The 13,495-nt window shown below is 45.2% G+C and overlaps 1 protein-coding gene across 4 annotated transcripts in view; it reads right to left on the bottom strand.

Moving 5' to 3' along the window:
• Stard9 (StAR-related lipid transfer domain containing 9) overlaps positions 1-13,495 on the bottom strand; it is a 91,824-nt gene that overhangs the window by 32,754 nt on the left and 45,575 nt on the right. For 3 of the 4 annotated variants that reach the window (NM_001427830.2, XM_087654595.1, XM_087654596.1), the window contains 10 exon segments: positions 516-990; positions 1,454-1,644; positions 5,846-5,949; positions 6,044-6,129; positions 6,683-6,820; positions 7,122-7,173; positions 9,485-9,664; positions 10,807-10,878; positions 11,564-11,641; positions 13,323-13,420. In NM_001427830.2, coding sequence (NP_001414759.1) covers positions 516-990; positions 1,454-1,644; positions 5,846-5,949; positions 6,044-6,129; positions 6,683-6,820; positions 7,122-7,173; positions 9,485-9,664; positions 10,807-10,878; positions 11,564-11,641; positions 13,323-13,420 — 1,474 coding nt within the window. 4 annotated transcript variants of the gene reach the window in all.

Raw genomic sequence — 13,495 nt, 5'->3', positions numbered from 1 at the left:
TGACAGCAACAGACATTTATGACTCTTCTGAACAAGGCCAAGGACACACAGAACAGGACACAGTCTTCTACTCCAAGGAATCTGGGGGATAATACACTCCCCAACCTGGTGACAGCAGACAGGAAGTGAAGGAGCCAACAGTCAGATCCAAACATGTACGGGGGAATCATGTGTCAGTCAGGCCAGGGTGGAGGCAGCCTGTGGGATCAAGGAAGACTGGAGGTGAGACTAAGGTGGAGGCAAAACACATAAGAAACTGCATCCGGGCAGTCTAGGTCTAAAACACACATGTAAATGAGTTGAGTTCCTTGAAAACGAGAAATGAGCTGGGAGAAAAGCAGCTCTGAGAGCTAAGAAGCAGTCTGTTTCTTAAGATATGCAAACAATGAGAAGCCCAGCAGGACCAGAGGACTAAACACCTAACCACCTAACAGACTGAAGAAGCCCCAGAGTAAAGAGCACTGCCTGGAAAACTGGTTAACTCCAGCCACGGCTCCTGGTGACATCATTGGTACCTGCGTAGCTGGGACAGGCGTTGACTGCAGAGCCTCTGGAGACTCAGAGAGCTGCAAGTTGTCCATCTGCTTCTACGCTGAGAACCTGAGCCTGTGGTGTTAGAGCTAGAGGCCCAACTTGGGGCCTTGGAGGTGCCATTATCCTGGATCCAGAAGAGTGCATTGAGCTGCTCCAGTCTCCTCTGGGCTTCCAGCAGCCTCCGCTTCTTAATAATTCTCTCCAGCTGGAACGATACCTTTTTCTGCCTAATGTTCCACACTGTAGCCCGAGAAGTATGTTTCCGCAAGCACCGGGGCTGTACCACCCTCTTCTGGCTTTGGACCAGTGGAGATGGTGGAGTCTGAGGAACTGTTGGGAGCCAAGCATCAGGTGCCACAAAGGCCTCAAGCTCTTTCTCTTCTCCACAGTCACCTTCTTGCTGTGTCTCTCGTAAGTTGGATAGCCAGGTCTCTTCTCTGAGTAGCCACTGCTGGTCTGGGAACCAAAAACACCCAGAGAGACGGTCAGCACTTCCTGCCTATGGCTGTCTGGACTCAGACATCTCCAGCCATGGCTAGAGCTATAAGGAGTAAAGAGGATTGGATAGAGTGATGTGGCAAGGGAGAGCTACAAGGCCTCCTTACTGAAGGAGAAGGAAAGGAAGATGTGTAGGCCTCAATGGAACAGTGGATAAGTGGGGCGGGTGGAAATGCACAGACAAGTGCGCCACTGGAAGGAGTCAGCAGAAGATGCATCATTCTGAGGGGCCATTAGAGAAGTCCGCCTGCTTATTTCCAGCCCCCTTGTGTGAGCTTCTGGTCTCTAAAAGAAGGATGAGAATGCCTAGTACAAAAGATTCCATCATATCACAAAGACAACAAAGGTCAGAATGCAGAAGCTTGGCTGCATGAAACTGGAAAAGGCAGACGAAGCAGACACCTTAGATGAGGGCACCTACTGTCTGTTATCTTTCGGTTGATATGTGTCTGGTCCAGTTTTAGCTCCTTCTGGACTCTACTCTGTCCTTCTTTGGCTTGCTGCTTCAGAGCCTCCACATGGCACTGCTGCTGCTCAGTCTGGGCTCTGTAGGAAATCTTGCCATTTCTTAATGGCTGCTGGTCCTTGTCACTCTGCTCTTCCAGCACTCTCCTGTGACAAAAAGCTCAGGGTCACCCAAGCAAACCAAACTCAGGACAAATATCCCTCTGAGAGCACCCCTGAATTCAACAAGGTAGTAGAAGCTTCAGACATCTGGCAGCTTAGAACAAATAGATGTGTTGTCATAGGCAGTCCATGATGTCATAGTACAGGAGCAGAGAATAGACATTAGACTATTCTTAGAATTGTGGGTTTAGCAGAAACCCAAATTAACTCTCATAAGGAATTCATAAGAATAAAACAGATGGTTTTTGTTGCTGTTTATTTTATTTGCTTTGGTGTTTTGTTTTGTTTTTGAGACAGAGTCTTTCTATGTAACCCTGGCTATCTAGGAACTATATAGATCAGGCTGACCTTGAACTCACTGAGTCCACCTGCCTCTGCCTTCCTAGTGCTGAGATTAAAGGCATGTGCCACCACACCTGGCACATAAAGAAATCATAAGAGTAAAACAAATTAAAAGTACAAAAAGCTGAGTGTGGTGTCACATGCCTTTAACCCTAATACTCTGGAGGCAGAGAGTTTGAGGTTAGTTTTCCTGTCTTAAAAAGTAAAATAAAACATTAAAAAATGCTAAAGCATCTTTTTCTAGACTTGGGAGATGGCTGAGTGGACAAAGCATTTGCCATGTGAATGTGAGGGCGAGGGTTTGGATCCCCAGAATAGACATAAAAGCCAAGCAAGCATGGTAGCTACCTGTAATCCCAGCCCTTGGACAGCAGAGACAAGGGATACCTAGGGCAAGCTGGCTAGTCTATAACTGGCAAGCTCTGGGGTCAGTAAGAGACCCTGCCTTAATAGAGTGAAGCCATTGAGAGACACGGATATCAACCTTAGACTCTCTCTCTCTCTCTCGCTCTCGATCTCTCATGCACAAGTACATATACACACGCCCTCAACATCATACAGAGGCAACTCGTACAGAGGAAGCTGCCCAGGAAATTTAGAATAAACCAGAAATATTAGGAAAATTTCAGAAAAACACAAAACATTTTGTACATATATTTACACTTGTGCTTGTATTACTACTTCAAAACTGGGCCACAGTAATGGCTGAATTATAAACATAAACCCATTAGTGAGGCAGGCCTAAAGAAGCCCAACTAAAATCCACAGAACACCAAATCCAGAAGGAAGTATATACTCTGAATCCCCTAGGTTACTCACTTTCCTCCCGAGTGTTTCCCCAGCTCTTAGATTTGCATATTGCATCTTCTTAGGAGCGCTCTTGTAGCTTCTAGAAAAGCAGCAGCCACAGCAGTTTTGCATGGGACTGTGAAGGGGAATGTCTAGGATGCCAAGGTGTATTTACCAAAGCTGTCTTTCAGCCGCAGCCAGAAGGACACCTCTGCTAAGCACAGTTTTCGAATTCCCAGGACAGGTGAGGAAAAAAACCCCAGCTATGTACATGTCTGGATGTAGTACCAAAACAAGGCAGCCAAGGGACCTGCAAGTAACGATGGCTGCCTTTCCTCTTAGCTGACTCCAGCATCCCCTAGACCTGCCTGGTCACCAACTACTTGTCAGGACTTTGCTATACTCCCCACTGTTCTCTGGCAGTTGTCCTCTGCTACCTTGGGCCTCAGAGTCTGCAGTAGAATTTAGTGACAGCTACTTACTACAGCAGCAGCAGTGAGAGCCTCTTCTGGGTTCTAACATTTAAAGCTAAGTCTCTCCCCACCAACTCCAAACAAGAGAATGCAAAGAACATAGGCAACAGACTCTGAGGATAAAATTTCTTCCTAGTTCAGATCACTATTACATGAAAACAAAATGGCTTAGAAAAAGCTCTAGCTCTCTCAAATGCTCCTCCAGAGATAAATGAGGGATAGCAGCCTAGGATGAAGGCAACCCTGAAGCCAAGCCCAGGTTAAGAGTAGGACAGACTGCCCACAAATCCAGACTGAGTCATGTACTTGCTTCTGTCTGTTCCATTCCCTGTCCCCTTCGCCCAACATTAGCTTGAGAGCCACACTACCTGACCACAGGCTGGCACCAGATGCTGGCTACAGTATGTGGATGGGCCCAGCCCAGCCTACAAGCCCCTCAGGTTGGTGGTGAATGGTGGGGGCAGTCCATGAGAGAGGCCTTGACTCTGAAGCCCTTCATAGTCCGATGGAGAAATGAGCACATTCTTGGTGCTGATGAAAGGTCATGAGGCCACAGAGTCCTGACAATATTTAAAAAGTAGGATGAGTCTACATAGCTCTCTGGGGAGGAGGACAATCCAGCTGAGACAAGAGGACAAGAAAGAAAAGCAGCTTCCCAAGGCAGCTCATCCCACAGCCACTGGGGCCGTGGGCTGAGCTCCACCAGTCTCAAATGCAGGATCCCCAGGAAGGGGTAAGCATTTTTACTTTAGATGTGAGGAAACACTAAGTGAGCTGTCTGAGATCACACACAGGGCTTTTATGTGGTAGGGCCGAATGTGAATCTATTTACCCAATTCCTTTCTATACCCATAACTCTTCAAATCGCAGTGTAATGTTCCCTGTAAACTCTGCACTGTGAGAAACACCAAATCTGTCTTCCCAATGAAACCTTACCCAAAACTAAGCCTCTTTTGTGGCTTCCCTGCAAAATCAGCAGCTCCTCCTGAGAAAACCAGAACTTCAGCCTCAGTCCCAAATCCTTCTTGGCCTTGACACTCTCCACCTGTGCCAGCTTTTCCAGCTTGCCCTTCACTCCCTAGACCCCTAAGACTTCAACCCTGGACCACACATCTCTAACCCTCTGTTGTAGGATTGTTCACCTTGTGAGCAGCTCTGTGAAGATGCTCTCTGCTCACCCAGCCTTATCAGTGTCAGACTATCTTCATCTGCCACCCAATGCTCCAAGTCAGAAGAGAGCCAATCCCTCCAGAAAGGCCAAGGGTCACAAGAACCTGCTTTGAATCCTGTGTTATAAGTGCTTGATAGGGGTTGGGGATTTAGCTCAGTGGTAGAACACTTGCCTAGCAAGCGCAAGGCCCTGGGTTTGGTCCCCAGCTCCGGAAAAAAAAAAAAGTGCTTGATAGTCTTGCTAGTGATCTCACTGCTACTGAGTCCTCTGATGACTTTCCTACAGTTAGACCTGACATACAGGTCAGTTTACCTAAAAGAACAAAGGAGCTTCCAGGGGCAAACCCACCAGATATCCAGGAGGGAAGAATTCTGTATAGAAAGGCTAATGATGAAGTAGAGAACCAGCTGCTGCCAATCGCATATAAATTAGCTCAGGATTTCAAAGTTTATCACAAAACAGCTGAAGCAGGAGAGAGGGCAGAATCTCAACATGTTTTCTCATTGCTCCCAGAGGTCTACATCCCTCATGTGCATGGCTCTGCATTGCTGGTTGAGAGAATAAAAGAGATACATTTTAAAGATCCAAAGGAGGGCTAGAGCGATGGCTCAGCCAGAAAAGGCTAGGCTCAGAACCGAAAATATAAGATCCAGAGGCAGCCATATATTCCGAAGGCTAACAGAGACATACTCTGAGCTCACGCACAGGTGCATTGAGACTTAAAGAATTATGGGGAGGTAAGGGTTAGAAGCAGTATCAAAGATATCTGCTAACACTTCCCAGATAAATCTTGTTGACAGGGGAGATGCATGTCTTTTAGTGAGAAGAGAGACGAGATACTGAGCAGGACACAAATGAGTGCCGTGGCTATGTCCCTGTCAGCTACAAACGCTATGTCTCAGCAGCCAGCTCTATATTTTCAGATTATTCATAGTTTTTCATTGCTGCATCAAACACTTGAGAGAAATGACTTGAGAAAAGGATTAATCTTAGCCTACCAGTTCATAAGTCCCAGTCTACGGCAGACTACCCTGCAGCTTGGGCATGAGCGAGGCTAGGGGCACATGTGGTGGTACAAAGTGGCTCACCTCATGGTAATAGGAAGTAGAGAGAGGGAGAGGGAAGTAGAATAAGATGCACCCCCAAGAACACGCCTCCAGTGACCTACTTCCTTGGGCTCTATCATTCCTCCTAAAGGTTCCAGAACCTCATGGGTTATGCCACAATACGGAGATTGGTCTTCAATGCCCAAGCCTGTGAAGAACATTTTATTTTCAAGCCACAACACTTGCCCAAGTCAATCTGGAACAAATCTGTTCAGACCTTAGTTGTTATACAACACTCTCAATTTCTCTTCTGGAGTAAGAAGCAAACATAGGAGACTCCATTGCTATAAACAGCAGATTCTCACCTCTCCTTCCTGAGCACAGGACAGAGACCCAGTCTTGAGGCACTGACATCTCCATCCAAATCCAGCCATTCCAAAGAGCCACTGCTGCCAAGAACCTCTCCAACCTGAGACATGGAAAGAGCAGTGATCCCAGCAGGGTAGTGCAGAGCCCATCAGGGCAGTCCCTACCAGCCACTCAGAAATCACAGTCACGCCTACCTTGAGCCTTTCTTGCCGCAGCGCAGCAGCCTCCGCTGGGTGGTTAAATCGGAACTTCTGTGCTTTCCCCAGTGTTATGACAGCTCCTGTGACACACAAACCAGAGTTCAGTCCATAATCATGCCCTGAGATAAACTGTGATACTGTGAGATAAACTCATGCCTGCAACAAGCTGGGTTGATATATATATTAATTATACATCTCACAGTTATAATCAAATAAATAGCAGGACGAATTTCAGGTAGTGTAGTCAGAGAAATTTCATGAAGAGGTAGGCTCCAAGTTCAGCTTCAGAGAATGGGATTTAAATAGATTAGTACTAGAGGTACACTGACACAAAGTCTTTACAGCAAACTAAAAAGAACTGCAAAAAAAAAACCAAAAAACAAAAAACAAAAAAAAAAAAAACAGGCTTCATTCAATCCTGCCCTATGCTCCTATTATCACAGATGAAGAAACTGAGGTTCAGATAAACAAGCACACATGTCCATGAGTCATTCTCTACTCTTGGGTCCTAGAATAGGGAGGGAACATGTTAGAAAATCTTCATGTCTCTGGGTAAAGAGGCTGAGTAACACATGCTTGGTTGAAAATGTCCATCACTCATCCAGATATACCCTGGGAGGTAGACAGCCTTACCTTGTGTCAGACGGCAGGAAGCAGTGACCTCACGACCATTGACAGTACAGCGTGCACCTTGGGAAGGCCGGAGAATGACCACCCCACAAGTGCTAGTGATTGTGCAGTGGTCTCTCTCAATCCACTGGCCCTGAAGGACTAAAGAGGCAGGGGCAACTTGAGTTCAGAAATCATTCAGGAGAATGCCTCTTCCAGTTTTTACAAGTTCCAACCCAACACCTAGAATATTTCCTAGCCCAACAAAAAAAGGTACTCCCACCACCTGAAACCACCAAGAGTTCAAAGTCTCCCCATTTAAGCCTCTTCCTTCACATTCCAACTCCAAAACTAGCAGCAGAAAGAAAAGCAAACCTGTAACCCTTCAGAGACTTCATCAGCTTCCTTTAGTAAAGGGACAAATAGCTGCCTGTATGTGAGACACAAATGTGTGGTCACCTACCGATATCCTGCTCCTGGTCTGAATCAATCCTTCCTATTCTTGTTGTGCCCTCCTATGGGGAGGAAGGAAAGAAGCCATCTTAATAAGAGTAAAAAGACACAGCCCTGCTCTCAAGGCATAGTCCACATCTGTCTATCATCTGTGTCTTCCCATGACCGACTCCGCATTCTCAGACTCATTTCCCAACCTCACTAGGCTGCTGACCTTCCATCCGCACGCTCTGCAGTCCAGGGGGACACAAGCAGTGACACACACCACTGCCTTGCGAAGCCCAACAAGTGAGGACAAACTCCTTTCTGCCCTGTGGCCTGAGGTCAAGGAAAAGCTATGCTGCTGGCTAGAGATTCTTCAGTAAAAGGGAGGACGCACATTTACTACATATACTTCATTCTCAAAGCAACGAAGGTTACTGTGGCCCACGTTTGATCTAGGAAACTCAAGAGACTTTTTGTAAAGATTTATGATTGTTACCTTCTTGCTCCACAGAGGAAGCATAACAGATGCCAAATTCTATGAAGGGTTAGCACAAACAGGGGCAAGGTGTCTCTAGAAGCGAAAGGAACTGGAAGAGAGTAGAAGAGAGCACAGCAACTTGTGTTAACACAAGCAAAGCACTGAATTAGTACAACACTAGGCTTTGGGCCCTTGGTTATGACAAACCCACTGCAGACCACACAGCCATTAGTAGGTAGCAACATGGTAACAACGATGCTAACTCCAGGGTGTGTCTTCATTGTTTCTTAAGTAACCATTTGCTATGTCCCAAGTATTATGCTGAAAGTCTTGTAGACATTTTTTTGCTTGCTTGCTTTTTGAGCCAGTAACCCACTTTGAAGCCTGGGCTGGCCTTGAACTCTCAACTTCTTGCCTCAGTCTCCCAAGTGCTGGGATCACTGGCATTTATAACTATGCTTGACTTTGTTTAATCCATTAACAACCTCAAATGTTGGTGTTACTGTATCCTTATTTTGGCCAGAAATCTGAAGCTCATAGAGAACAAATTGCCTTAAAAACCCATATGCTAAGTAAGAAAACTGTGGCTTCAATTCAGGTCTCTGAATCCACTGTCTATATTTTTTTCAGCCATACCATAATCTCCAATGAGAGATTTTCAAGGTGACTAAAATCACCACTAGACCACACAGCAAGAACAGGGAGACCTTGTAGCTTTCTTAAGACAGCTTATGAGAATAATCCTGGAATCTATGAAATTCTAGCCTTGCCCTGTGCCCCTCTACCTCTCCCCGCTGCATATAAGTCAATAGTTGCCAACCTCTATCAACACTGCCAAAGGAGGAGCATGATGGACTGATCTTGGTTGTCAGCTTAACTACACCTGGAATCATCCAAGGCCCCAGCAGCTGGGCACAGGGTTTTAGGATCCAAGGAGGGCTTTTCCTTACTTTTCTCATTTGAGGTGGAAAAACCCACTCTGTGGTGGTTTGACACAGAATGGTCTCTATAGGCTCATGTTTGAATGCTGGGTCCCCAGTTAGTGGAACTGTTAGGGAAGAATAAGAAAGTGTGCCCTTGTGGAGGAAGTATGTCACTAGGCTTTGAGGTTTCAAAAGTCCACGCCAGGCCCAGTCTTGCTCTCTCTTAGCCTGCAATTTTTAGATTAGATGGGAGCTCTTAGTTACTGCCCCAGTGACCTGCCTGCCTGCCTGCCTGCTGTCATGCTCCATGATAGGCTTAGAGTAACCCTCTGAAACCATAAGGAAGCTCTCAATTAAATGCTTTCTCTTTGTAAGTTGCCTTGCCCATGGTCTCTCTTCAGGTGGAGGGGAGGCAGCTGTCCTTGTTGATTTACAGGCTCAATGAAAATGTGTGAAGAAAACTTTCTAGACTCTTGAATTTGCCCATGTTTGAGCAGCCTGCATTTGTAGTTTAGAAGCTCTGACAGTTATGTTCTTCTTAAGCAAGCCACCTCAGACTCCTGAGCTCAAGGATCTTTTTGGATCACTTTCCTGAGTGGCATGGACTACAGGCACAGAGCACTCTTCTCAGCTTATACTGATTGTATTTTTGAGGTTAGGATTTTGCTCTCCATAACTGAACCCCTGTGCTTCAGGAAGTCAGGAAAGCAACGGAAGAGGTGCTATTCTTACCTTAGCGTGAAGAAATTAAGGCACAGAAATAATGAGTTAGTTACAGGAAAGCATCAGTAGCAATGGAAAACCAGTAATTATGCTGATTTCCAGCTTCCTCCAGCCATTTATGCAAAACCCAAATAAATCCCACTCTGTGACTGGCAGCTCTGAGGTCTTGGTCTGGCTCCCTAAGAACATGGCTGTGAGTTCCTTTCCTTCCTTCACTTCTGAGGCCAGTGGTTGGGGAGGGAGGAGAGGAACGAGCCTCCTCACCTTGAGGTGATAAAGCACAATGCCTGTGCTGAGCACATCATCCTCCAAAGCCATCAGGTGTGGCAGGCTGGAGTCGATGACCACCCTGGCTCTATTCCTGTTGATGCCCACACCGTAATGCTCCATGAGTGCCTGCCGGTTATTTGGCTTCTGAGTCCAGTGTTGAGTCAGCGTGTCTATCTGCAGAGGTATAAGAGATGACAGACTCCCCTGTAGGGAACAGACTAAGTCCACTCTTACCTATTGCCTCCATGTTTTACTTCCTCATGATCCCTGATCTCTGCTGTCACTATTCAAAACCTCACAGAGGTCCTTGTAGCTCTGAAAATCTGTGAGTGTTTTGAGTGTTTTGTGTTTTAAGTGTTCGTTAATAAGCAAGTGTTACTTTCATAAACAGCAGCTCCTTCAATAAATGCTTACATTTTTCTTCAATGAGCATACATTGTTCTTTTAACTAGAAAAAAAAATGTGTCATGGTTTGAGTATGAAATGCCCCAGAGGCTCTTGTGTTAAAGACTTGGTGTCCAGTTGGTGGCATTGTTTTGGAAGGTGATGAAAACTTTAGAAAGTAGGACCCTATTAGAGGAAGTATGCTTTGGAAGAAGTACCATGTCCTTGGCTCCTTCCTGCCTCCCCTCCCATGTCCCTGCTGCTGTGAAATGACTATCTTTGTTCTACTATGTTCCCTGCACCAGGTAATCTGCATGCACATGCTTCCACACTGTTGCTGTCCCAGGTCACTCTCCCACTTCTGTGGCTTTGCTTATGTCAGCTCTCCCTCATACAAATTCCCCTCTCCCTCTCTAACAACTCTACCAATCCCTCAAGGTGTGGTTCAAAACCAGTTCTCTGTCTTCTAGCATATGACAGCTGTTCTGAAAAATTATAGGGCATAATGATTTCTTCCTTATCAGTCACGTTATGAATGAAACACCAACCTCTGTGTATGTGTTCTGTACCACGTGAGACGGGGCTCCTCTAGCCCTTGAAGCTTCAAACTGAGTGCTCGATCTGTGAATACATGCTGATTGCCTGATTTACTGACTAGAAAATCATTTTTCTAGGTTACTCATACTATCAAAAAAAAAAGCTACCATGAGCCTGAGAAAATAAAATACAAACATAAAAAAATATACATTTACCATCAACGAAGGCAAACACCCTCTCTACTCAAGGCTCAATGGAAATAAAACTGATTTCTGAGCTAGACAGATACTCTCTGCCCCACTGAGGGAACAGACCTAGATGGGGAATGACAGAGGAAGATCAAACTTATTTGCAGGGTACTAGAAAGTTCTTCTGGGTCCATTCCATACACCCACCTTCAAATCATTCTGGAAGACTAGCTCTTGCAGGCTCTCATCCAGATCATCATTTAGTGAGCTGAAGTTCCTCTGCAAAGAGAGAGAGAGAGAGAGAGACAGAGACAGAGACAGAGACAGAGACAGAGACAGAGAAAGACAGACAGAGAGACAGAGACAGAGAACACGTTCTGTGTGTATTTTCTGGGTATGACCTGCACGTAGGTCTCATCAACACACCTAAGAAGGATAAAGTATGGACAAGGCAAAGACTTCACCACCAAAGTAAGAAATAAGTCAGAGGCATTTGGTATTTGGGCTCATATGAGTACAAAGGAGGAGAAATGAAATAAATGTTTCTCTAGGACCATTTTCCACAGAGCACAAGGGCCAGCAAGGCAAATGTCTTCTAGACAAAAGATGACACAAGGAAAGGTCATCCAGCTCATCTGAAGTCACAGAGAAATCAGGGGATCCTTCTGCTTTTGCTCTATCATTGTCGACTGAAAATATAAAGTACAGGGCCAGCCGGATGGCTAGGCAGGCAGAAGCTCCTTCTGTGCATGCCTGGCAACCTGAGTTCTATCCCCAAAGCCCAAGGTGGAAGGAGAGAACCACTCCCAAAAGTTGTCCTCTAACCTCTACATGCATGTATGTATACACCCATGTTCATCTAAACACTCAATAATAAAACTTGAAAACATAGAGTATGGCAGGTCCCAAGTGTTCAAGGTACAAGACCATCATTGGAATATAGAAGTGTTGACTGCCATCATACCAGTTCAAAGTTCAGCAGCATGGCTTTCAACCTCTCAATCTCTTCCCTGAGCTCTCGGATGAGCTTCACATTCGCATCCTGAAATGCAGAGAACTCAGTCACCATTGGCTCATAGCAGGTTCCAAACTGCTATGAGGTGCTCACCTGGAGAAAGATGCTGATCTTTAGGAGTGACGTCTCAAAGTATAATCCTGGGACCTACAGCAGTATCAGCCTCCTCCAAGAACGTGCAACAAATGCAAATTCAGCCCCTCCCCAGAAAGCAATTCTTGGGGGGGTTGGGGCTCAATTATATTTAACAAACTGTTCAAATGATTCTTTTTTTTTTTTTTTGGTTCTTTTTTTTTTTTTTTTTTGGAGCTGGGGACCGAACCCAGGGCCTTGCGCTTCCTAGGTAAGCGCTCTACCACTGAGCTAAATCCCCAGCCCCTCAAATGATTCTTTTGCATATGAACTTTAAAAATCACCACCTTAAAGCAGGTTAGGGAAGCTCACAAATGCTAATCCTCCTGTAGGATGACTAAATCTGATACATGCCTAATCACACTGCCTTTGAAAGCAGCCCCTAGGTATGTCTGTCCACCAACTGTGACCCCTGCTCTGAAACTTCACTGAATCTCCAAGAGATAAGGAACATTTACAATGTTCTCATCATTACTCAGCTTTCAAAACCACAAGTTCCTTATACTCCCGTTTTAATCCAAAAGAGAAGTCAAGTGCAATTTATATAATGAAACCCAGACACAAATCAGTATCAATTAAAAATAAAAGCACCAAACAGAAGGTTCCAAATGACCTTTCTTCAAGTGGCAATCATACACTAGAGATCTTAAGAGGAATAGCCTTAAAGAAACGAATGCCTAAAGGAAACTGTTCATAAAATTATTTGCTGAGAGATCAGAGAAAGGCAGGGCACTACACTGGGAGAAAGTACATCATTCACAGAAGGCAAGTCAGGATGAAAACTGTGCTATTTAGATTTTTGTCAACTTGACAGAGGCTAAAGTCATCTGAAAAACTGGAACCTCAACTGAGAAAATGTCTCTCAAACTGAACTGTAGCAAGTCTATGGGGCATTTTCTTGGTTAATGGTTGATGGGGAGGGTCCAGCTGACTTCGGATAGTGCCACTTCTGGGTAGGTGGTCTAGATTGTATAAAAATCAAGGTGAGTAGCCAGCTTGGAGGGCAATCCAGCAAACAGAGTTATGTCAGGTTCCTGCCTCGACTTCCCTCAATGGTAGACTGTAATCTGTATATGTGATAACCCCTTTGTGGTGTTCTGAATGAGACATTCCCCATAAATCTTAGACATCTGAATACTTGATCGCCAGCTGGTGGCTGTTTGGGGAGGATTAGGAAGTGTGGCCTTGCTACAGGAAATACGTCACTATGGGAGGGTTTTGAAGTTTCAAAGCCATTTCTAGCTAGTTCTCTCTGCCTCCTGAATGCGATTGAGATGTAAACTCTCAGTTGTTGCTCTGGACACCCTCCACCTGCTTTCCTTACTCCACCATCATGGACTCTAATCCTCTAGGACCATAATAAACTCTTTCTTATATAAGTTGCCTTGGTTATGGTATTTTATCACAGCAACAGAAAAGTGACAGATATAGCTTTTCTTCCCAAGTTGCTTCTCATCAATGTTTTATCACTGCAACAGAAATGCTGAGTATGACAGAAATAATGAGAAAGAAACAGAAAAAACAATAAGGAGAACTTCAAACACTGTCAGACCAGGCCTTCTAATGAAGGTCTTACCTCGTTCACCTGTGGCTTGTTGATGATGTTTTTGGCATTGGATGCATATCTCATTGTACTCATGGTCTCACTGTAGCTGGTATGTGCAGGAGACACAGCTGAGGTAGAAAGATAAAGATGAGAAATACTCTGGGCCCTGTCCCCTTACTTACTAGTCTTGCTGCAAATGAACT

This window comes from Rattus norvegicus, chromosome 3, assembly GCF_021556685.1.
Source record: "Rattus norvegicus strain SHRSP/BbbUtx chromosome 3, alternate assembly SHRSP_T2T, whole genome shotgun sequence".
Lineage (NCBI taxonomy): Eukaryota > Metazoa > Chordata > Mammalia > Rodentia > Muridae > Rattus > Rattus norvegicus.
The sequence above is the reverse complement of the archived record's forward strand: the minus strand, read 5'-3'. Positions and strand labels throughout refer to the sequence as shown.